Source organism: Drosophila takahashii, chromosome 3L (assembly GCF_030179915.1).
Source record: "Drosophila takahashii strain IR98-3 E-12201 chromosome 3L, DtakHiC1v2, whole genome shotgun sequence".
Taxonomy (NCBI): domain Eukaryota; kingdom Metazoa; phylum Arthropoda; class Insecta; order Diptera; family Drosophilidae; genus Drosophila; species Drosophila takahashii.
Genome location: NC_091680.1, coordinates 17,520,415 through 17,542,587, shown reverse-complemented (window position 1 = coordinate 17,542,587; position 22,173 = coordinate 17,520,415). Strand labels below are relative to the sequence as shown.

The following is a 22,173-nucleotide window of genomic DNA, read 5'->3' as shown; positions in this document are numbered from 1 at the left end:
AATCGTGAGCCGAGCTTAAAGTTCAATATTAAATTGCGCAAAAAAATGGCTGACGAGGCCGTTTGTGGCGGATTTTTTGCCCATTCGACTGAGCTGAAAAAATCTCCGGCTTTTCTGTGGCTTCCAATAGGGAATATATTTGGACACTGCATTTCTTTTTTCCCAACCAAAGCTTTAAATAATTTCTTAATTTTTTTGAATGCTCTATGAAATTGCATTATTTTCTCAGTCATTTCAACGAGCTTAAAAATAAGTAAGCTCAACTTCCTGCTCCATTTGCCGCACTTTCTCACGCTTCTCCGATTTATTCGCCCCTGTGACACTTTCAGCGCAGTTAGCTGTTAAGTAAATTGTTGAAACGCATGCAGCTATCATAACTTGAATTCCACTGGCTCTGCTCCTGAATGTCCTGTCCTCGCAGGACAAACTTTGCCGAGAGGAAGCGACAGTTGATTTAACACGAAGGCACACACAAATAGCAGAGTTGCAGACGCGTGCACCTGTCGTCAAAACTTGCATAAGTCATGAAAGCCCTGGAAAAAGAGGAAAAACCGTAGACTTCATTTTCCCCGTTCCCTGCTCCTCCCTCGTTTGCATTAAAAATGTCAGCTCGAGTGAGTCCTGTGTGCCCTGTGCAGGATCCCCAGGCCAAATCCAAAGCCAAATCCGAATCTCGGCCAGACCTCGAAGCGGGATTTATGTGAGCTAATTAAATTTAATGCGCTCTGTGTGGCGCAGCAGTCAATCTGCACGGCAGTAGTCCCTTCTTTAATTTTTGATCAACTTTTTCGGGAAGCCTGCTCCTCGTTTAAAGGAAAAGTTGCTGTCGGAAGGGCGAGCAAAACTTTGCAGGCTTGTTAGGGAAAAGTTTAGCTGGGCGGCGTTTATTTTCGGCACAGAACTCAAAGGCCAAAACTCCAGGACGGCAACAAATGAAATGAAAACGTGTCAATTTACTTTCTGACAGGCCAGACACACAGAGAAACATGCGTGTCAGTTGCTCGTTTTAATTTCCAATTAATTTGTCAACTTTTGAAATTTCCCCAAATGCTGATCTTCCGATTGCCGAAGTGCAGCTTAAAGTTTTCACCCAGTTTTGCCTGCGGCCAAGTGATTGGAGAAGTTGGCTTATTGAATGGCTCGCACTTTGTCTGTTTATGATCGGCCAAACCCTTTACCCTTTTCCGCTTTTCCCCTCTGAGGAATTTACGGTCTTATTTATTATTTCGCTTTTATATGCTTATGTATGGGCCATTTCTTTGTGGTTTTTGGATTTTGAGACCCTCGATGGCAGCCCTCGTTTTTATGGCCATTTGACTCCGTTTTATTGTCACACCGCAGCGGAGTGGGTGGCCAAACCACTTGGCCACTTGGCCACTTTAGAGTTGTCTTTCGGCGTCATAAATTTCGCCACGTCGGCCATTTTGCGGCGTGCTGAGACATTAATTTGATGCCAGCAATGGCTGCTTACCGGGTTTCCGTTTCCTTTTCCTTCTCCTTCTCTTTTCACTTTTCCTGCGGAGAGCAGAACATAATTTATTTGCCATTATGGCAACTTCATTCGCTGTTGATTGGAAACTTGTAATACATATAGTATATGTACTTTTCAATTTCGTGTGCGGCAAAACATAATTCCAAGTGCAGCTGAAGTTATGGCAGTCGAAGGAGCCACCAGCCACCAGGATCCCACGAATATATATATATATACGCTGCTGAAGGACGCAGCAAAATGCCAAACGCAAATGTCGCCAATATCCCAATGGCAATCGATGAAAATTTATAGAAAATTGCGCACAAATAAAATTTTACGTTTGTTTGCTTTTTTCATTTACGATGCCCGCCAGCCAAACCCCTCTTCTTCTTAACCTGTTTTCTTTTGGCTTGCGGGAGTGTGGAAATGAGGAAAGCGGTTTTCCTTGACTTCTGGCCGTCGACGTGTTTTCTCTGCTGCACCACAGCGATTTGCATTGCGATTGTTGTTCCTGTTGCTCAGCGGGGAATCCCATTGCTGTTAATGTTTACGATTGTCGTTTTCAATTTCAGTTAATTGAAACAAGGGCAACAGCAACGCATTAAGCCCGCTCCAAAGGGACCTCATATGAGCCGCACTTCTGGTGAAAATGTTAGCCATGTTTCTCTTTGCTTTGCTCCTATTTTTCCATGATTTTTGGTTTGTTTGCAGTTCTTTACTTTGAGCGTTTCTCCGGCTGCCATAGTTTATTCTGTTTGCACTGAAAGCGAGAGATACGGGAAACTTTTAGGGATAAGGCGAGTTATTTCAGGTGGACAAGGTTTACTTTCTGCAAGCAGTAAATAGTAAGCTGCCTTTTGAGCATTATACTGCAATATAATATCTACCTTAAATTGTTTGGAATTTTAGTGAATTTTTTACAAAAGCCATAATTGTCTCGTATTCTGGCCCTAATTGGCGAGCCCTAAAGTTTAAAATAGTTTTCGGACCACAGTAAAGCCCTGGGAACTTTTACCAACAAAGCGGGCCATAACTTTCACTTGGAGAAAAAACCACAATTAAATCAGAAGTCTTTGGCTTTAAAAATATTTAGAAGACAGAAAGAAAACTTTTAAAAATATTATTTCTTTATATATTATTTTTCTTCATTGAATCAAGACTATTGTATCAGCAAAAAAAATTAAGAACTATAAACCAATAGTTTATTTTGTATTATCCATCTGGTAACATGGTAATAAATAGGTAAGGGAAAATAAAATGGGGAATAATTTCAAAAAATATTAAATATGTTATGTTTGAATGAATATATTTAATTTAATTTTTTTTAACTGTTTATAATTTTTATTAAAAATGTATTGGTGGAATGATTTTAAGGCAATTTAAGAGAAATAGCGCTACAGAATTCTCTCTGTATTTCTGTTTGTTATTTGCTTTGACTTTTTTTTTGCCATTGCTGTTGCTGCTGCATAAACAAAGAAATTGTACTGCCACTAATTAACTCAATTAAAAATTAAATAACTTTAAACGGGATTCGATTGGACCAGAGCCTCGAGTTTGGTTGTCGACCGCATGTTATTGAATGGCTGGCAAGTGTTGGCCAGAATTGCTAATTGCGGCCAGATACAATTGAGTAACAAAGCAACCGCAGCAACTGGCCACACACAGACATCCACATGATCAAACAAGCCCATCTCCAAACATTAAATGGAACACAAGCTACAGGACGGCAAAGCAACCACTTCTGGGCCCTGGCATCCCAAAGTGCTTTTGTCTGGCTAAGCGGAATGTGGAACACAAAAATTGCATATCGATAAGTAGTAAAAGTATCTGGTATCTGCAAAAAAGAAGTAAGGAGGAGCCCAGTGAATTTTCCACATCATTAGATAGCCAGCTGGGGAGCTGGTTCGCATTTCCCTTTCGGCTTTTTGGTGGCCAATGCATATTCATCACACGCCATATTAATCAACTCGATTTTGCTCTCTTTTTTCGTCCTTATTCCGCTCTAAAATCCGCATTAAATTCAGAAAAGTGCCAGGATGCGTGGAAGGGCAGGGCGGAGCACCAGGAACCTTTATGAATGAGCCGAGGAGCTTTCACTAGCCGGCAAGGGTAGCATAATCGTAAAAACACTTTGTTTACATAGACCGCAGAAAGGTTGTTTTCAGTATGGCTTCCAGGAAAAGCTCTGGAAAGCCAATAGTGGTAACAGTTTATGAGAGTTTATGGTGGAAAAGCTTGGAAAAACAGTTAGAGGAAAGTGAAAGCTTTAGCGCTGCATTGAACCGTTATAATACAGGCCATGGTAAAATATTTTAAAAGCTTTTTTGTAAACGGTTGGAGTGTTTTTACATGGAATTAAGTATGAATGTAAACTGGTTTCATTCTATAATCGTTTGAAACTTTTTGAATATTACAATTTTTAAATATTTAATATTGATAAATTAATATTTTTAAAATAAGAAAGATTATTTTGTTATATAGCCACGTTGATTACTATTTTTTATATAATTAAATTTATTTTAATTGTTTATTTATTTGTATTTTTTTGTTGTTATATTAATTAAAGAGACCTTAAGATGCGTCCTCAAAACAAGCCTCAAATGTTTGAAATTATACCATTTATGTGCAAGCACAAACATTTTTTTTTATTAGGTATATTTTAAATGCAGTGCAAAGTTACAGAAATTTTTTAATTGCAAAGCTGATTTTGCTTCACATAAATACATTTTTTGTATTTATTTTTACAGTAAATAGTTATTGAATAGTTTCTTATTAAGAAAATATATAAGAAATTCGTATATAACGAGAGCAACTCATATGAATCAAGCCCAAATTATTTGAATTGATCTTTAGCTATAGATATAAGGGTATTTTGCTTATATAATCACTTAAATTATGAGGTTGCCAGAATGGCAAAATGAAATCGTTAGGAGAAGGTATACCGTATACAATTGATAATGATATGCACACGAATAGAATATGGAGTACGTAAAAATAGATAACAGATAGCTACAGATAACAGATACTGGGCACTTAGAGATACGGCGAGGCCTTAAGGAACTTTCTTGAACTTGAGCAGGCACTCGTAGAGTGTCAGTTGTCTGGTCTCCGGCATGAGCATGAATACCATGAGACCGACTATAAAGCTGAGACTGCCGATCGTGAAAAAGAACACAGAGACGGTGATGTAGTGCTCGAAGGTGGCCAGCAGAAGGCCCAACTGCAGCAGTTGCTCCAGGATCAGGATCCCAGCCAAACATCTGGCCTTGTGGGCGATACTAAACGCCTCGGCTGTGTATATAAGGGCGGGTACGGCCACGCCTCCAGCCACTATTATCTCGAATAGAAGCATTAGTAATGCAATGGCCAGTAGATTTATGTCGTAGAAGGATCTCTTCACGGACTCCAGATGCTCGAAGACGCCACCCACCATCACAATCACAATGCCGGCGAAGAAGAGGGAGAGGGAGCAGAGCTTCCTGCGACCCTGCCGATCCACAATGAAGGCTCCCAGGATGCTACCTCCGAGACCGGCAAATGCCAGCCAGTACATGCAGCTCATATCGCATTCGAGGCCATGCCAGCTGACCACCACAAAGGCACGGTTGTAGCTCAAGGACACGGCCAGGGTGGCAAAGCACCGGAGCAGCAGGACCTTCACGAAGGGCAGGAGTCGGCGGGCCCAGATCCTCCAGCCTGCCACCGAGGCAGATTCCTCCGGCTCCTCCACGAATCGCTCCCAATCCCGAGCACTATGCAGCTGTCGGCAGTCCTCCCTCAATCTCACCAACTCGGTGGTGGACTGTCCATGTAGCGCCTTGAGGGTATCCCCCACTGCCATGTCTCGTTCCTGGTGCAACAGCAGCAGTGGCGACTCCAGTCGGTGGGCCAGTGCCAGGATAACAGCTGCCACTCCCAGGCCAGCCATCCCAATTCCGTGCAACTGATCGATGTGCAACTCGTAGCCCTGCGAGTCCAGGGGCCTCAGATTGCGCCAAACACGCGTGTAGAACACTTGCACGCAGACGCCCAGCCACAGGAAGACCTTCTCGCAGCTGAGCAGCATCCCTCGGATGGACTTGTGGGCCACCTCGGATCCTGTGACCAGAGCCTGAACCTGGGTAAGCCCATAGGCGGCACCTACACTCACGCTACTGTAGCAGGCGGCCAGGAAATGTTGGGGCAGAACTATATTCAGAATGCCGGCCATGATCATCAGAAAGCCACTGGAGGTCTGTAAAATAAAGCAGAAATTTTAGAAGATTTTAGAGAGGTTATAAATCGAGTTTAGTTTTAAAATAAGTTTAGTATAATTCTAAAAATATTTTAATATATAAAAAAATTATAAGATAATAATCATCATAATTTTTTTATTTAGCATTTAAATACGTCATTCTCAATTTCTAACCTTTTCGGCTTATCACCCCAACTATTTCTGGAAAACCATTTATAATAATTGCCTTTTTGTGTAATACAAATTCCACTTGGAAAATCCCAGGAACCAATCGATCAGCCCTCGCTTACCGCCCAGTTTCCTATCGCCACTTAATGGCCAATGCAGGTTAAACGCGATCGCCTTATCAGTTTATTGGATTGATAATGGCCGAGTGCTTATGCCTGCAGAGTCAATTATTGGTGGCATGAAAAAGGGCAAAGATGGGTGGGAGTTTTGCACACAGTAGGTTAAAATAATAATTATAAAATAATAAATGGCGAGCCATAAAATCACTTACATATGCCACATTTTTGGTGACCCTTTGTACAAAAAGTGCGGCCAAAAGGGCGCCCAGGGCAGCTCCGATGAACCAGCTCATCATCAGGTTGTGCGTATTATTGTTATTGAGGAACTTTCCGGCGGGCGTATCAAAGATTGACCAGGCCAAACGCATTCCACAGCCCACGAAGACAATCGAAGCTGTGGGACACACAGAAATGGGGTTAAAAACTGAAGATCCTCCATGGGTTCCTTTGATTATTATTACCCGAGGCCATGGACTGAAATTGAAGGCGATACTTCCACATGACGCGAAGCCAGGACAGCTTGCCCTCCTCCTCAATCGTTGGTAACATCGGCATTTTTGGGCTTTAATTTATAATCACTGGAAACACTGCGTAACGCAGTTAAAATCCACGGACTTCAGAATCGTTGCGACGTTTCCGTTTTCAATTATTTGTCAAATTGATTTGTTGACTGTTTACTTGGCACTCTTTTCATTGGAACCGCTGCTGCTGTCTTGTTTGTCTACTCGAGTTTGTCATTATTTTTGCACTTTGTGTCGCCGATATTTGGCTATATAGTAAATTTCACACCTGTCGGACGGCCAACTCGTGAACGCGGCGAATCAAGTTAGCCGACTGTTCGGACGCCGTTTGATAAACGGAGGAGCATCGAGCGGTTATTGAGCGAGCGCCTCGAAATGGCCAGCAGACCGATAAGATAAGCACGGGCAGAACACTTTCTGTCAGCCCACTTATCGGCCTGATTAGTGGATATAAATAAATTAATTAAATTTGAATACATACGAAGGTGAAAAATCACATGTGTGTATATAGTGCGAGTAAAGTTACGGGCCACAGTGGACACTTTGCACTGTACAGTTTATTGACGTCGGAAATGAAAGTGGGTTTGATAGTGATGGGCACAACAGTTAACTTCTTATGGGTTAAAATTGGTTCAGTGTAAAAAAAATCAATAAATAATAAACAGCTAAAATTACAGAACTTAAATTCAGAACAAATGAACTTAAATTGCTACAACAACTTATCAAACAATAATTATCTTAACCAATATAAAAGGCTTCCTAAAAAACGGTCAGTAGCAAAAATCACCCAGAACTGATTGACATAAAAATTAAAAAAAACTCATAAATTCCTAAAATAATCTCATTGTAAAAATGGTAAAAATTTTATGGCATTTCCAAAATTCTAATTAAACCCAAAACTAGTTCACATTTTAAATTATTTTTGGAGGAACATATAAAGTCCAGCAAACCTTTATGGGCCCCAAATCTTATCAAAGATGTATGGGAACCGACTTAATTGCCGTTTGGCCATAAGCCTTTTAGCACGCCGGTCTTATCTGACAATTATATGCCTCGGTGTTCCCCTGAATCTAATAACCATTAGCTCTTCACGGTGATCGGCACAAAGGAGTGCAGCAAATACTCGAACAGCCAAATCTGGCCAGTCACTTTAGCACCGATAAGGCGGCGATAAACAAGCATGGTTTGTTTTAAAGATTTCAGATTTATTTGTTAGCTATTTTCTACGGGGTTGTTGGCTAGTCTTTAGTTTCCTTTCGAGTTGCCTACTTTCAGGCGGGCGGAATGACGAATTCCTGGAACTTAAATTGAGCTTGCAGCAGGGTGGTGTCCTTCGTCTCGGGCATATACCAAACGCAGAAGAGGAATCCTGCGAGAAGGAGGCCGCCCAGGCTGAAGAAGTAGAGGGCCACGTAGCCGGCGTCACTGCCAAACGCACTGAGATCTACCTGGCAGACGAGCAGCTGGACCAGCATCTCCGTGGCGTAGCAGAGGGCAATGCAGGTCCTCTTGAGGCGACGCGGAAAGGCCTCCGAGAGATACGATGAGCCGGGGGCGAAGGCCAGGCCGGCGAACAGTTGGAAGATGAGCAGCAGCCACAGGGCCATTCGACTGTCCGACAAAGTGAGCAGCAAGCTGCCCGTGAATCGGCTGGCCAGTCCAAAGCACAGACCTCCGGAGATTACGAGTCCCAGGAGCAGGGGAATCTTCCGGCCCAGGGAGTCCAAAGCGAAGGCCCCCGAGCAGCTGAAGACGAGTCGCAGGAAGCCGAAGAGCACATAGGGCCCCGAACTCTCGCCGTAGACCGCTGTGCTCGTCCAGGCCAATGTGAAGGCCACCACCATACTCAGACTAAGGGCATAGAGAGCCCTCATAACCGAGAGTCTAAGGAGGGCGGGGAGGGCCTGTCGCCAGCCGAGGGATCTGTGGTGCTGCAGGTAGGTGCGATGATCCCTCACCTGATCGTAGGTCTCGGCCGTCACGGCCCGTGGTCTTTGCAGCCTGCTCAGCGCCTGGATGGCCCCCTGTTCGTCGCCCTGCTCCAGCAGATCCACCGGCGATTCGATGGACAGCAGGAAGGCCAGCAGCAGGGCTATGCCGCCCAGAACTCCACTCATCGCGCCCTGAAACTGCTCCTCCGTGAACTCACTCTGCGGATCCCAACTCTTGCTGCACACGATCTGCACGAAGATTCCAATCGTTGTGGGCCACTGTTCCGCCGCCGAGGTGTGGGTGCCCCTTTTGTAGAACACCGACAGCTCACCGGCCATCGCCAAGGTGGGTGCAATGGCCAGACCGTTGGCCAGTCCATTCAAATACCTCCCCGCCAGCAGGGCATCGAGATCCAGTCCATTCACAGCCATCACTATTCCGCCGGTGAGAGTGAGCAGGGAACAGAATTCCTAGGGGTGAAAATCTTGTTAAAAATGGATTTGTTTATTTACAGTTTATTATCTCACCATTAGTACTTTGTAGGGGAACCATCTACTGAAGAATCCACCCAATAGAGCCCCAATAATGGCAGCTATAAACCAGCAGATCCGAACATGGTTAGTAACTTCCAGTTCTGCAAAAACAGAGTCAAAACCAATGCTCCAGGCAATGTGAAGGCCACCGGACAGGAAGATCAGGGCAGCTGTAGGGTAAATAGATTTTATTAATATATTTAAAAAATATTAAGTGCAGCAAACAAATACCGTTATCTGCTCAATAAAAGGAAACGCTTGAAATACCTGCTTAAAAGATAAGATTTCTGTTGACAACTTGACTGGCATTTTAAACTGCTGTATTATTTTTCGCTTCATTAAGTACAAATAAATTTAAAAAGCAAAAATATACCACTTCTCTAAATTGTATTTAATTCATAATAATAATAGTACTAGGTAGAAAAGAGATTTTAAAGCTCTTTCTCATGTATGTGTGCGTAATCTAATCTACATTAGATAATAAAAAGTATGCAAATAATGTGTTAATAAACAAATAATATTTGTATGACATTTATTGACAGGATTCCGCTGTGATAAAACCAAATTCGGCGTAATAAATATTACTGACACATGAAATGAATCATTTCTGACTGGGAATTCCACTTATCCAAAATAATATGACGCGTATTCATCGCCCACATAGATAGATTAATAGTGATTGTTATGGATAGGTAATGATGTATTACTTCCAAATAACTATTGATCAACATAAATGTTTATTTTTGTAGATAGATAAAAAGATATTTATTCCTAACAACAAATATTATAAGAGGAATAATGGGGGTACCACAGAAATCTCTTTCTAAGATGTTTATACAGATCTACATGAGAATTTCAACCGAATATGGTTGGGAGAGATTTCTGTAAAGCATTTAACCTTCTTATAATGCATCTTTTGATAGACCTAATCATTAATGATTTTCTTGTGTTTTCTAGATTCTAAATCTGATTCTTACCAGCTCCCACTGCATTTGCCTGCGGCTGATTGCGGAGATCCCGGTTGCAACAGGGACTCGTCTGGGAGTTCTGGAGGATCAGCTCCCGCTGGCGATCCGAGTTGCGGTGGATGTGGTTATCCGAGTCACTGTGGATGGGGACGACATGGAAACCGTCGTCTGGAGATGGTCGATCGCTGTTCATTGGACCCTTTGTGGCCGAACTCGCGGAGAAGACTACACGTCCTCGGTTTTTCGGTTCTTGTAGGTGAGCGTGTTGAACAGGTTTAGCTATCGGCGCTGAACTAATCTTATCGGGTATTGATTGATAAGTAGGTGCTTAGATATTTCTGTGTTCGCTATCTCTTAGAGCCCGATTTTCCCTATCACGATTTGTTGGCATATGTATGCCCGAGAACCTGAGAACCAAGCATGTGTTTTGTCCCGCGTTTGTTTGTGTACCTTGGCAGGTAACCAGCCTTCACCTTTTGATAATTGTTTTTCACTCTCTTTTTAGTTAGTAGAATTCTCTTTCTATAAATTAGCAGTAAGAAACTAAATGGTTTTCCATTGTCCAACACTTTAGTGACGATGTGGGTTATCACCGGCTGAAATACGATTGGGAAATACAACGCCCGGAGTGCTTGATTAGCTATAAATATTTATTATCTTTGGTCTGACTAACACATAACATATTGCCTGTTGCCTAAAAGTGCGGGCTGAAGAACCTGCTGAACTTGTCCTGAGCTTCTCGCAAAGTCGTTCTTCTGGTCTCCGGCAAGAAGAGAATGGTGAAGAAGAAGCCGAACAGGTAGAGTCCTCCCATGACCCAGAAGTAATCGGCTCCGGCAAGAGGGTTCCATGAGATCAGTCCCAGCACAATGAAGACGAGCATCTCGGCGATGAAGGTGAAGGCGACAAAGTGCTGCTTGACTCCCAGGGGATAGGCCTCCGCGAGGTAAGGCGAAGTGGCCGTGAAGGCGAGTCCCGCCATCAGTTGAAAGGTCAGCAACATACTGGCATTGCCGGATGCTCGATTGTATATGTTATATTGGCCTGCCACCACACAGGCAAAAACGCTGCACGCGAGGAGTCCCAGTACGGTAGTCTTCTTGCGACCAGCCGACTCCATGCAGAAGGTGGCTACAAAGTTGCCCATCCAGCGACAGACGCCGAATCCAATGATCCAGCTCACAGATCCGGCTATATATTGCGATTGAATCGTATACATAAGGCTGATGCGGACGAAGCTGGAGATGCTCATGGCATTCAGGCCACGCAGGAAGACCAATCGAAGGAAGGTGGGCAGAGCCTGTGCGATGCTCTGGCACTTCGAGAGCTCCTTGTTCTGGGCCAAGTACCTCTTGTGCTCCGCCAGCTGCTCGAAGGTTTCATTGGTCAAAATGTAGGGCCTCTGCAGTCTTCGCAGGGCATCGATGGCCCCCTGTTCGTCGTTATTCTTGGCCAGCATAATCACCGGCGATTCAATGCACAGCAGAGAGCCAATAATCAGGGCCAAAAGCCCATAGATTGCGCTAAGCACACCCTTCATGTTCTCCGCCGAGAAGGAGTTGTAGTTGTAAATCCCAGAGGTGTTCCACGAGGTGACGTAAACGATCTGCAGGAAGATTCCCAGGCCGAAGCACAGCTGCTCAATGCTGGCCGCCACCAAACCTCTTATATAGGATACGGAGACCTCGCCGGCCAAAGCCATAAAAGGAGCAAATACCAATCCATTGGCTATTCCATCCAGATAGGAACCCGCCAATTGGGCAGAGCCATTGTTTCGGGTGCTGGCAATCACAATGCCACCGATCATCACCAGCATCGAACTGAAGATCTGTTTAAAAAATTATTTAATTGTTGTTTTTAATCTATATTTCATCTATAATATTTTTTACCCACCAGAACATGCTTCTTGGCCACCTTGTTGGTCATCAAACAGCTGAGCAGCGCTCCTATGATGCCACCGATGAACCAGGCCAAGTAGTTATGATTGCTGGTTCTATACCAGAGTGGCCCATGGAAACCAACGCACCACGCAATATTCATTCCACCAGAGACAAAAATAAGACCCGCTAGAGAGGGAAAAAAGTTAAGTGTTTAGTTGGTAAAATATTATTCTATATATTGTAGATACTATCTACTAGATAGGGTCCAATTATATTAATCTAGATTGTACATTGAACCGTGACTCACCTGCGCCAACAGCATTCGATTGTGGCTTGTTCTTCTGATTGCGACTGTACCATCCGCCATTCACCACCACCGTGGTGGTTTGCATGGGTGGGTGGGGAGGTACCTGTGGCGGTGGTGCTCCATAGCTAGGTGGTGCTCCGTAGTACTGTGGGGGATAGCCGTGCTGAGGTGGTGGCGGATATCCCGAAAATCCTGGCTGTGGGGGCGGGGGACCCCAGGGCTGCCCTGGCTGCGGATATCCTGCCTGATTATATCCTGGCTGCGAATATCCTGGCTGCGGATATCCTGGCTGCGGATATCCCTGCTGTGGTGGTGCAGTTGCAAAGCCCATTGGCGGTGCCTCCGGCTCTGCAAACTTGTCGTTCTTCATTTCGTTGGGACTTTCGTTTTCGTGCAACTGTCCCTGACAATTGCGTATTGGGAACTGGTTGACGGAATGGTAGTGCCAATTGTTTTTAGCCAATTTGGCATGGGACCGAAATGATAATTGAGTGCTTTTATAGGGCTTATCGGCACTCGTTATTGATAAGCTGCAAATGGCAAACGATAATGCCTGGACTTCTTATCGAAGCATTACCGTGAAACTGACCCCCAAAAGGAACTACCATGCGCGGGTCCACGGGGGGTGATATGGGTGATATATCACCCCCCACTCGGGTGAAAAATGAAAGAAATTTTGGTATGCAACAAAAAAATTGTTCTGATATTACCCCCCACAAAAAAATCCTGGATCCGCCACTGGGTACCACCCATAGATTTGGTTGCTTTTAAAGTTGATTAGTATATGAGATTATACTAAACAAAGTGCTTCCCCGTCTCTGCAGCTGTTACTTCTATTTCATCACTTAAGCTGATAGATATGGGCGATAATGGAATCACGTTTCAAAGGGCCTTCCCACCTAATATTTTCTAAAATTTATCATTGCCTTATCAAACGGTAGTATTGATAATAACTTTATTTATGATAGTTGTAAAACTTTATGACTTAACATGAAAAATATTGAGGCGCCAAAGCTGTTTGTACATGAAAGTTATTGAGTAGTTTTATTTTAAATGAAAGTGAATATCTAGTTACTTTTAAAAGTGCAGCTGAAAACCGTCTTCCTTTATAATCCTGTCTGACTTAGCTGAATAAAATTGGGAAAAATTTAAAGAGCTGTCGTTGTTGCTCTGTTGACCAATTTCAAAGCAAATTTGCCTTTATTGGCATATGAATAGCGCCACCTAGCGGTGGGCCCGTGCAAGGTCCTTAAAACTTAGTTTTCATTTCAAAACAAATCATAGAATATAATGCCCAGACAGATTTACGGACTTAAAAAAGAGATGATGTTTTTAGAAATTTTTGTCGTTTTCAATAAATTTTGGACAAAGTTTGCGAACAGCTAAAAGACACATTGTTTTGGGCAGCTAGCTAGGTAAACCAACAATCACAAAAAGTTTCGATTTATTGTTTTTCCGGAAATGGTAAAAATGAAAAGCTTTAGGTTTGAATACCATCCGATTTGGAATTAAATTGCGAGAAAAACGAGTTGTGACATTCCGGATTTGGGATTTACTTTTCCACGATGTCGGAAAAAAATACGTTTGCTTTAACTAGGAGTAACTGGTGCAAAAATAGTTTGTAATATTTAATCTTAAATACACTTTCAAAAAGTTCCAATGGACCGTTGAGTCATAGGCCTAATTAGGTATCTCTTATAGTGTTCTTCCCACTGGAGGGGTTTTCCCCAACAAGAAGAGCAAGTATTGACCGTTTAAAATAAATATAATTTATTGTGAAATACATTTAGTGTTGTATAGTACAGTGCTATTCACTAGAACCGAACGTTGAGGAATCGGCTGAACAGTTCCTGGGCACCTCGCAGGGTCATCATCTTCGTTTCCGGCAGGGAAATGAGTGCCAGAATAAAGCCCGCCAGATACATGCCGCCCATGATGTAGAAGTAGTTGTATCCCTGCATCAAATTGTAGTCGCACACATTGATGATAAGGAAGACAAACATTTCGGTGCCGAAGGTGAGGGCAATGAAGAACTGCTTAACTCCCATGGGATATGCCTCCGAGAGGTACGACGAGGTGGCCGAGAAGGCCATTCCCGCAAAGAACTCGAAGGCCATCAGCAAGACGCTCACTCCGTTCATGTAGGTGTACCAACTGTACTGGGAGCCCACGACGAAGGACAAAATGCAGCTCACGATGAGCCCGAAAACAGTGGGCTTCTTTCGGCCCAGGGACTCCATGCAGAAGGACGGGATGAGGGTTCCCAACCAACGGCACAGGGCGAATCCTATGTACCAGGCATTGGCGCTACTCAATCCGTGCGAGGCGTAGATGGAAATGGCCATAGTGGTAGCCACAAAGCTGGAAAGGCTCATCGCATTCAGGACTCGCAGGAAGGCGATTCGGACGAAGGTGGAGAAGCCCTGGCCAAGGGCCTGACCCCTCGACATGTCCTTGTTGACGGCTAAGTAGCGCTTGTGCTCCGCCAGCAGATCGTAGGTTTCCTCGGTCAGAACGGCGGGCTTCTGCAGGCGACGCAGTGCGTCAATGGCTCCCTGCTCATCGTTATTGGCCAGCATCAGAACTGGCGATTCGATGGTCATAAGGGAGCCGAAAATGAGGGCCAAAAAGCCATAGATGGTGCTCAGCACACCCTTCATGTTTTCGGCCGTGAAATCGTTGTAGGATGGGTAGCTGGAATACGTCCACGAGGTGACATAGACGATCTGTAGCAGGAAACCGACGCCAAACAAAAGTTGCTCCAAATTGGACGTGACCAGGCCTCTCATGTAAGGCACTGAAACCTCTCCTGCCAGGGCCATAAAAGGGGCGAATATCAAACCGTTGGCTATGCCATCCAAATAGCAAGCGGCCACCGTTCCGGGTCCATTATTGTGGGTGCAGGCGATGATCAGTCCACCGATGGCAACCAGAACAGAGGAAAATTGCTAAGTGGAAGGAAGAATCAATGTTAAATAGGGGATGTTAAATTATTTACAGTTAGTGTTGACTTACCAGGACATATTTTTTGGCCACCTTGTTAGTGAGCAGGGTGCTAATAAACGCTCCAATAATGGCGCCAATGAACCAGGCTACAAAGTTGTGCTTGGTAAATTGGTAGTAGCTCACGCCTCGGAAGCCAACCGACCACGCAATGTTCATGCCTCCTGAGATGAAGATTAGGCCAGCTGAAAGTCGAAAAAAAGTAAAGTTTAAAATTAGTAAAGAATAATTGAGTAAACTGTTTTCTTTTAACTTTCACCAAAAAGTCGCCCAAAACAAAAATTTAAAACGAAAATTACTAAAAATAATGTAATTTTTACCTAATAAAATGTTCCTATCCTTTTATTCCCGAAAAAACTACCCAAACCCTAGTGCTTTGAGTATTTTTTAAGGTAATTTTTTCTATTATTTATTATGTAATAAAAATATGTACAAAATGATTTTTCTAATCTACATTATTTATCAAATATAAATATAACATAACTTTTCAGCTGAATATAGTTTACTTTATATAACAAGTAAATAAAGGTTCAGATTGGAATTTTAACCATATTATTATAAGCCGTTTCCGTCGTTTCTTAACTGAGCCGAAACTTTTTATACTTTTCGGAATTGTGATTATATTTTGTTGACTTAATTTTACATTGTTTTTATTTTAGTAAATAAAATCGTTGGGGTATCAGAAAAGAAATAAAATACGATTTTGGTACGCAATAAATTGCGTCACTGTTGATAATCTTCTTTGTTTCCAGGAATAGACTGTATTTTTTTCGGAGAAGATTAGATTATCACCCTTGTCAACTGTTTGGTGGGCGAGTAACTTGATGGATCACAAAACCGAACTCACCTGCGCCTACAGCATTGGCTTGTGGTTTGTTTTTTTGGTTGCGCCTGAAGCATCCATCTCGTGGTGGATCCACTCTGGTGGGTGGATCCCTCGGTGGTTGCGGTGGTGGTGGCGGAGGACCTCCGTAGTTCTCCGCCGGTGTGGTGTAAGCCGGGTATCCTGGCTGTGGATATCCTGGCTGCGGGTATCCTGGCTGTGGTGGGGCCGAGGTGAAACCCATTGGCGGTGGGTACTTGTCGTTTTGCATGCCCAACGGCGGTGGAGCAAACTTGTCGTTCTGCATGGCCGATCGCGATTTATTTCACTCCGCACGAAGACAACCTGCTCCGTTTGAGGTCGATTTGAAACTGGCTAATACGGCAGCTGGCCAAATGATATTTATGTCTGCCGTCATGGAGCCTGGCCGAGCTGATAACAAACTCTTATCACTGGGGGGCGGGTGCAAAACATAGTACATAAGTTCCCGATAAGGACTCTCCTATCAATATTTGTGAATAATACTTTATGGCATATGAGGTATATACAACCCTCTTCAGATCACAACGATTCTGATTTGACCGTGTATAGTTCGGGTGTTCGCAATTAAATGGAATAAGTGTGCCGGAATAATGTTTTTCCCCGACTTCTTTCGGTTGCTATGACTGATCATCGGCGCCAAAGTCCGCAATAAAATCTGAATCATGCATTTTAAGAAAGAGCCATATAACGATTCCAGGAATTGGTGGTCATTGGCATTCCTAAGATTAGAATTTGTATTTCTTCGATTTTTAGGCATGCTGTTAACAATTTAATTTTATAACTTAAATATGTTTTCAAAGCAGGGCATCATAACCTATTAAACAAAATTGAATAATTTCATCGCTGATAATAAATCTCTACTGGTTCCATTTAATTCTCAGAATTACTAAAATAACTATTTGAATGCTTCCATAAATAGGTTTTGTCATTCATATTAATTAGAAGAAAAAGGTAGCTACAATAAATTAATAATCATCAATCATTTTTACGTCGATGGAAACACTAATGACTCAAGCACCGCCTTACGCTACTGAAAATAATTGCCAAATAATTTATTTATTAATTGTTCGATTAGGAAAAGCTGTAAAATCGATAGCTACTTACAAAATAATTTAAATTATTTATTTAATTCCAAATATTTACATTAAACAGGAATATATATGGTAAATAAAAATGATTTACCCAAACAAATCCTGAATCCGCCACAACTTTTAAAAATAAATTTAAAACATTGTTAAAATCTGTTTGTTTTACCATTTCTTTTAGTATATTTATTTTGATTTCAGGCTACATAACAAGGTTTTAAGTTTTTCACTTATTGTTTTTTTGCTTTTGGAATATATTTTCTGTTTCGTCCACCAGTGGTTTTAAAGCAAGCCATTACCAGATTTCCAATCGCAACCAAAAGGGAACAAAATTGCTACCAGGAAAGAATTTTAAATTTTAATTAAATAAAATTATTTAAGTTTATATATTTCATACCAAGATTTGCTTCCTGGCTTTCTTGTTTCTGATGAAGAAGTCAAACGCAGCTCCGATAATTCCAACAAGGAACAGAGCCACATAATTGTACTTTGTGGTTATGTTTCCTAGGCCACCTGTAGCTGGTAAAATCGATTTTGCTGATTAGAAGATTTTCCCAAACCGTCAACGAAATAGATGAATTCCAGGAATTCCCCCGTTTCGATCAGGCCAGATAAGATTACTTTGCATTACTGTTCCGACATTCACCCACCTGAATCCCATGCGTTTGGCTTTAATTTGTTTCCCTTCCCGGAACTGTGGCTATCATCCCATTTTGGCTTGTTGTGGTTTAATCGACTCATATTGCTTGCAACCTTCTTCGTCGTCAGTGCAAAAGAAACTAACTTAACGGTTGTGCAAATAGTTACTGCACCTATTCTCTTTGGCAAGCTTTAGATTAGTTCATGGATTGTTTATTTTTAATTATCGGACTTAGGGCAGTTTGATTAGAATTTTAAAAACAAGTCTAAAAGGCATTTTTAACCCTTTAATAATTTTATTTTCGTATCATAAAATAATATTACTATTTCAACCATTTATTTATTTTGCTATTACTTTTTTACAAATTGTTTTTACATTTTACGGGACTCCCCTTTATTTTAAATGTTGTAAAGAAAGCAATATTATCTCCAGATAAACCCAGTGAAGTACTGACTAAATAAACATTCTTATCGTGTACATAATAAAAATTTATCACCCCTGTTCCCATTTACTTAAAAGTCCTTGTTGAACCACTTGGAAAACTTAATCTGTGCCTCTGCCAAGGTGACCAGCTTAGTTTCTGGAAGACAGAAGATTCCCAGGAGGAAGAACACCATCGACAGAGTGCCCAGGACATGAAAGTAGGCGGTAATCCCGGCGATCGATGGTGTAAAGCTGCAGAGGAGCAGTCGTGTGATAAGTTCCACTAAGTAAACCACGGCGACCAAGTGTGGTTTCAGTCCCAGAGGAAAGGCTTCCGTGAGGTAGACCGCCGAGGCGCATTGTCCCAGTCCCGCGAAGAACTGCAAACTGAAGAGCATCACCAGGGCGGTGATCATGTGGGGAGTTCTGCCAAACAGATTGGCAAAGGCGATGGCAAAGGCTCCGGTGGAGAAGATGCCGAAGAGGGTGGGTTTCTTGCGGCCCGTGGTGTCCATCAGGAGCACCACAAAGAAGCAGCCGCTCCAGCGCAGAACTCCGAAGACCACGTAGGGCCAGGCGTGAAAGCTGCTCACCAGCTGGCTGGCCGTCTCGTAGAGAGCACTGCAGATGATGAAGTTCAGGCACATGATGCCCAGCAGTCGGAGGGCCAGCAGCTTAACGAGCGATGGAAACCCCTTCTGAAGGCTCAACCTCGAACACATCTCCCGATTGGCGGCCACATACAGCTTATGTTCATCGAGTCTCAGCAGCGTTTCACTGGTCACCATGTAGGGTCGTTGCAGGTGCCTCAGGGCAACCACTGCCCTCTGCTCGTTGGATCGCATCAGCAGGTGCACCGGTGACTCCACACAAAGGGTGAGGGACAGGGCCAGGGCTATCACCCCGTAGATTATAGAGAGCACTCCGTGCACCTGGTCCGCCACAATGACCACGTTCCAGTCCACCTGCCACACAGCCGTGTAGATTAGCTGCATCAGGATACCAGTGTTCGAGCTCAGCTGCTCCACAGTGGCTGCCAGAAGTCCTCGGATCTCGGTCACCGCAATCTCACCCACGGTACTCAGGGCGGGCACAAACACCAGACCATTGGCCAATCCGTCCAGATATCGGGCGGCTATAATGGCGCCAGGACTCTGCGGCCAAGCTAGGAATAATATTCCGGAGGCTATTACTAAACAGGAGCCAAAAATCTGCAAAAAGGGGAAGATACATCTTATGACCTTTGTAAAAAATGCGATAATATCTAAAACATTTTATTTCAATTATTGTAAAAATGTAAAAAATATTTATTTATGGAAAATTCCCAAATATTTTACAAGCTCTACAATTTAAATATTTATTATTTTCGTGGAACTTAGGATCATAGATCTTGTTTTGTTGCATAGAAGTAAAAATTTCTTTTTCAACCTACTCACATAGATGGGTTGCTGTGGCAGTCGGTGGGTGTAGAATGCCCCAAAAAGAGCTCCCAAGATGGCAGTGGCATACCAGGCGACTTGCATGTGCACGGTGAGCAGGAGTTGCTCCCTGTGGGCGGAATGGACGGCGAATCCGGCACCCCAGGCCAAACTCATGCCGCCGGAGATCAGGATAAAGGAGGCCGAACCGAGGGCATTCCACTGCGAGTGGTTCTTGTGGCCCAAACGAAGAAAGGTGGCCTTTGGGGCCGTGGCAAGCGAGTCCTGGGGCGGCGGCTCAGACTTCTTGGCCATCGACATCTGCGATCCGTTTACGAGGCGGCCGCACTAGCCACTCCTATTTATAAGGGACCGTGAGTGGATCGTTTATCAGCTTATCGCACTGCATATCCATAACCATAAGTGTGGCTATATGGCCGAGACCATAAAATCATCGCCAGTAGCAGCCATCAATCGAAACAGCGAAAATCAATATGCTCACTCCCCACAGCCAAGTGAAGAGTTTTAATTAACACAATTTCGGGTGGCATAAATCATTTACGGGGGGTGTTGGCGATAGCTAATCAAAGTTTGGTTATAGTAGCAAATAATTGGGGTTTAGTTTACACACGTGGATGAAGTTGAATGTGATATGGGTATGGCACCTTGTTCAATAATAGCAAACGCCTGGATTTAATTAGATGTTATGCGAATGAATGAAAGCGTTGTTTACTGTACATTTTGTTATGAAAGTGCTGTGTGTATGACTCACTAGCGAAATTATTTGTTTTTACCGAGTGGTATTTAATCAATTTTTACAAGGACTAAATTAAATGGCTTAAAAAGCTTTTAATAATTATTTGTTTAAATGTAATTTACTTTAGCTCGTCTTGAAAACCTTATTTTGATTATTATTAAAATGAAATTTGTATCATAAGCAAAAAGTTAATTGTTAATTGATTTCGGTATTTTTTCACTTTTTTTTATGCTTTATGTTTGTTGGTTAAATTATTTTTTTATATTGTTATTTTAACACTTTGGTTTTAAATACTTTTAAGTTTTAAATAATATTTAAAGCTGACTGCATCACATCTCCAGTTTCTTTATTAAACTTCCTCATTTCAGATCACATCTCATGCCGACATTTGCATCAAATTTCGGGAACAGTTTGTGGCTAAGCGAAAATTTCTGCCGACTGGCAAGAAAATTGGAGGAAAACCTTTACCCTCTTTTCTGTCCGTCTGCCACTGCATTGCGGCAGGCATATTAACTCCGGCTGGCAGATTAAACACGACCACGGCCACGACCATTGGCAATATCATTGCATTTGCCGCCTGGTTTATGGGCTGCATTACAGTTAGCGACTGCCGGAGCACCGGACTCGTGCGTATGCCCAAAAAAGCCGGCAACAAATACCCAGACACAAACACAAACTCTCACACACACATCTACATAAAGAAAGTGGAAAATGGCGCAGAAACTTTTATCGCAGGTGCTTTTCCCGGCCCTGTGCCTCTGCGATTCCAGCGATTTCCTGGCCAAGTAGGGATAGTTTTCAAACCGAACTTGCTACCAAGTTGGCGATAGTGTTTGACTATGTGCGCACACCTTTGGCTGGCGTTAAAATAAATTTAATTTTATCGCTACATAAATACAGGCTCGCAGACTGGGATAAGAGGAATGGGGAGTCCTGGTCCTGTGAGTTTTGCCGGAGTTGCCAAGTGACACTTCCGGCCTGCAGCAGGCCATAAATCCCCGGGGCAGCCTTTCAAGTGCTCCCATTGACTAGATTTTTTCACCCACATATTAATTAGAGCACCCCAATCCGCCGATCATTTGAATGGCGCAACACTTTTATGGCCATTCGGTCGAAAATATAAATAAATGTTATATTGATCTGTTGCCATTTTATGACCCAGCACACAAAATGGGCAATTTTCCATTTTTACCCGCCGCCTCTTCGAAGATTTACGAGCGAAAGAGGAGTGAATGCCAAGAGCGGAAATGGAAACGAAAATTGTATAACATAAACTTGGCTAGAAACAAAGGCCAAGTGGATTCGCATCGTGCTGGAATTTCTCTACACAAAATGAAAGGAGGGAGAGCAAGGAAATTTGCGGCGGCTGCTGCTCGTCATATTGCGCATACGCCGCGTGTGCATACGTAATTTAAAATGCATATTATGACAGCCTTATGATGCGGCCACTGCAGAGGATACACACACACAAGACAAAGCCCATTCAATTAGGGGAAAAGTTGAGGACGAGAAAAAGTGCAGCCAAGGACAAGGCCTCACCTGCTTGCTCAAGGGCCGCCTCAAGTTTCCAGCAACTTTTCAGTAAATATATCCCGCAGAAACTTTGACTTTGAGCCCATCGATGTTCGTGTCCATTGAATTGCTCACCCTCAACCTCCTCGCCTGCCATAAACAATAAATCCCAAGTTAATGTAGTGAAATAATAGAGTTTTTCTTACTGCATGTTTACCCAACTTTCTGCCGAGTCTTCTGTAGTGTTTTGCTTGGCGCCAGGATTTACGGACGGCCCCTCGGAAATTATGTTTATGCAAATTTCAATAAAATGTCAAGGAAGCCGGGGCCCAAATTA

The 22,173-nt window shown here is 43.0% G+C and overlaps 5 protein-coding genes and 1 long non-coding RNA gene across 7 annotated transcripts; all 6 read right to left on the bottom strand.

The window, feature by feature from the left end:
- Positions 1-4,134: 4,134 nt before the first annotated feature.
- Positions 4,135-6,974, bottom strand: LOC108056651 (uncharacterized). 2 transcript variants are annotated; one of them, XM_017140521.3, is made up of 4 exons: positions 6,782-6,974; positions 6,454-6,713; positions 6,205-6,386; positions 4,136-5,705 (listed from the first exon to the last, which is right to left on the bottom strand). In XM_017140521.3, exons 2-4 carry the CDS (start codon positions 6,545-6,547, stop codon positions 4,524-4,526), a joined length of 1,458 nt encoding a protein of 485 aa, XP_016996010.2. In that variant the 5' UTR covers positions 6,548-6,713; positions 6,782-6,974; the 3' UTR covers positions 4,136-4,523. The 2 variants fall into 2 exon arrangements, with proteins under 2 accessions (XP_070071850.1, XP_016996010.2); XM_070215749.1 differs by lacking the exons at positions 6,205-6,386; positions 6,454-6,713; positions 6,782-6,974 and adding an exon at positions 5,880-5,984 and having other exon boundaries at positions 4,135-5,705.
- A 723-nt stretch (positions 6,975-7,697) lies between these two features.
- On the bottom strand, positions 7,698-10,507 carry LOC108056650 (solute carrier family 2, facilitated glucose transporter member 8). The gene is made up of 3 exons (XM_017140520.3): positions 9,956-10,507; positions 8,973-9,148; positions 7,698-8,915 (listed from the first exon to the last, which is right to left on the bottom strand). The coding sequence occupies exons 1-3, from the start codon at positions 10,137-10,139 to the stop codon at positions 7,785-7,787; spliced, it is 1,491 nt and encodes a 496-aa protein (XP_016996009.3). The 5' UTR covers positions 10,140-10,507; the 3' UTR covers positions 7,698-7,784.
- A 68-nt stretch (positions 10,508-10,575) lies between these two features.
- On the bottom strand, positions 10,576-12,582 carry LOC108056670 (solute carrier family 2, facilitated glucose transporter member 4). Its single transcript, XM_017140550.3, has 3 exons — positions 12,134-12,582; positions 11,840-12,012; positions 10,576-11,774 (listed from the first exon to the last, which is right to left on the bottom strand). Exons 1-3 carry the CDS (start codon positions 12,501-12,503, stop codon positions 10,641-10,643), a joined length of 1,677 nt encoding a protein of 558 aa, XP_016996039.2. The 5' UTR covers positions 12,504-12,582; the 3' UTR covers positions 10,576-10,640.
- A 1,365-nt stretch (positions 12,583-13,947) lies between these two features.
- Positions 13,948-16,319, bottom strand: Srg2 (Sting-regulated gene 2). Its single transcript, XM_017140549.3, has 3 exons — positions 15,984-16,319; positions 15,149-15,321; positions 13,948-15,081 (listed from the first exon to the last, which is right to left on the bottom strand). Exons 1-3 carry the CDS (start codon positions 16,264-16,266, stop codon positions 13,948-13,950), a joined length of 1,590 nt encoding a protein of 529 aa, XP_016996038.3. The 5' UTR covers positions 16,267-16,319.
- A 922-nt stretch (positions 16,320-17,241) lies between these two features.
- LOC138913198 (uncharacterized) lies at positions 17,242-17,852 on the bottom strand. The gene is made up of 3 exons (XR_011418853.1): positions 17,737-17,852; positions 17,484-17,623; positions 17,242-17,421 (listed from the first exon to the last, which is right to left on the bottom strand). It is a non-coding gene; the product is annotated as an uncharacterized lncRNA (long non-coding RNA).
- Positions 17,853-18,238: 386 nt separating this feature from the next.
- LOC108056646 (probable metabolite transport protein CsbC) lies at positions 18,239-19,888 on the bottom strand. Its single transcript, XM_017140516.3, has 2 exons — positions 19,586-19,888; positions 18,239-19,360 (listed from the first exon to the last, which is right to left on the bottom strand). Exons 1-2 carry the CDS (start codon positions 19,886-19,888, stop codon positions 18,239-18,241), a joined length of 1,425 nt encoding a protein of 474 aa, XP_016996005.3.
- Positions 19,889-22,173: the final 2,285 nt, after the last annotated feature.

What these genes read in the sequence shown, in the direction of transcription:
- LOC108056651 (XM_017140521.3), bottom strand. Translation starts at nt 6,547, where the DNA reads ATGCCGATGTTACCAACGATTGAGGAGGAGGGCAAGCTGTCCTGGCTT. An exon ending in ATTTCAGTCCATGGCCTCGG is followed by an intron (nt 6,387 to 6,453) that starts GTAATAATAATC and finishes TGTGTCCCACAG; the next exon opens with CTTCGATTGTCTTCGTGGGC. An exon ending in TCACCAAAAATGTGGCATAT is followed by an intron (nt 5,706 to 6,204) that starts GTAAGTGATTTT and finishes TTTATTTTACAG; the next exon opens with ACCTCCAGTGGCTTTCTGAT.
- LOC108056670 (XM_017140550.3), bottom strand. Translation starts at nt 12,503, where the DNA reads ATGAAGAACGACAAGTTTGCAGAGCCGGAGGCACCGCCAATGGGCTTT. An exon ending in ATCGAATGCTGTTGGCGCAG is followed by an intron (nt 12,013 to 12,133) that starts GTGAGTCACGGT and finishes TTCCCTCTCTAG; the next exon opens with CGGGTCTTATTTTTGTCTCT. An exon ending in TGGCCAAGAAGCATGTTCTG is followed by an intron (nt 11,775 to 11,839) that starts GTGGGTAAAAAA and finishes TTTTTTAAACAG; the next exon opens with ATCTTCAGTTCGATGCTGGT.
- LOC108056650 (XM_017140520.3), bottom strand. Translation starts at nt 10,139, where the DNA reads ATGAACAGCGATCGACCATCTCCAGACGACGGTTTCCATGTCGTCCCC. An exon ending in GGCAAATGCAGTGGGAGCTG is followed by an intron (nt 9,149 to 9,955) that starts GTAAGAATCAGA and finishes TTTACCCTACAG; the next exon opens with CTGCCCTGATCTTCCTGTCC. An exon ending in TCCCCTACAAAGTACTAATG is followed by an intron (nt 8,916 to 8,972) that starts GTGAGATAATAA and finishes TTTCACCCCTAG; the next exon opens with GAATTCTGTTCCCTGCTCAC.
- Srg2 (XM_017140549.3), bottom strand. Translation starts at nt 16,266, where the DNA reads ATGCAGAACGACAAGTTTGCTCCACCGCCGTTGGGCATGCAAAACGAC. An exon ending in AGCCAATGCTGTAGGCGCAG is followed by an intron (nt 15,322 to 15,983) that starts GTGAGTTCGGTT and finishes TTCGACTTTCAG; the next exon opens with CTGGCCTAATCTTCATCTCA. An exon ending in TGGCCAAAAAATATGTCCTG is followed by an intron (nt 15,082 to 15,148) that starts GTAAGTCAACAC and finishes CCTTCCACTTAG; the next exon opens with CAATTTTCCTCTGTTCTGGT.
- LOC108056646 (XM_017140516.3), bottom strand. Translation starts at nt 19,888, where the DNA reads ATGTCGATGGCCAAGAAGTCTGAGCCGCCGCCCCAGGACTCGCTTGCC. An exon ending in TGCCACAGCAACCCATCTAT is followed by an intron (nt 19,361 to 19,585) that starts GTGAGTAGGTTG and finishes CCCTTTTTGCAG; the next exon opens with ATTTTTGGCTCCTGTTTAGT.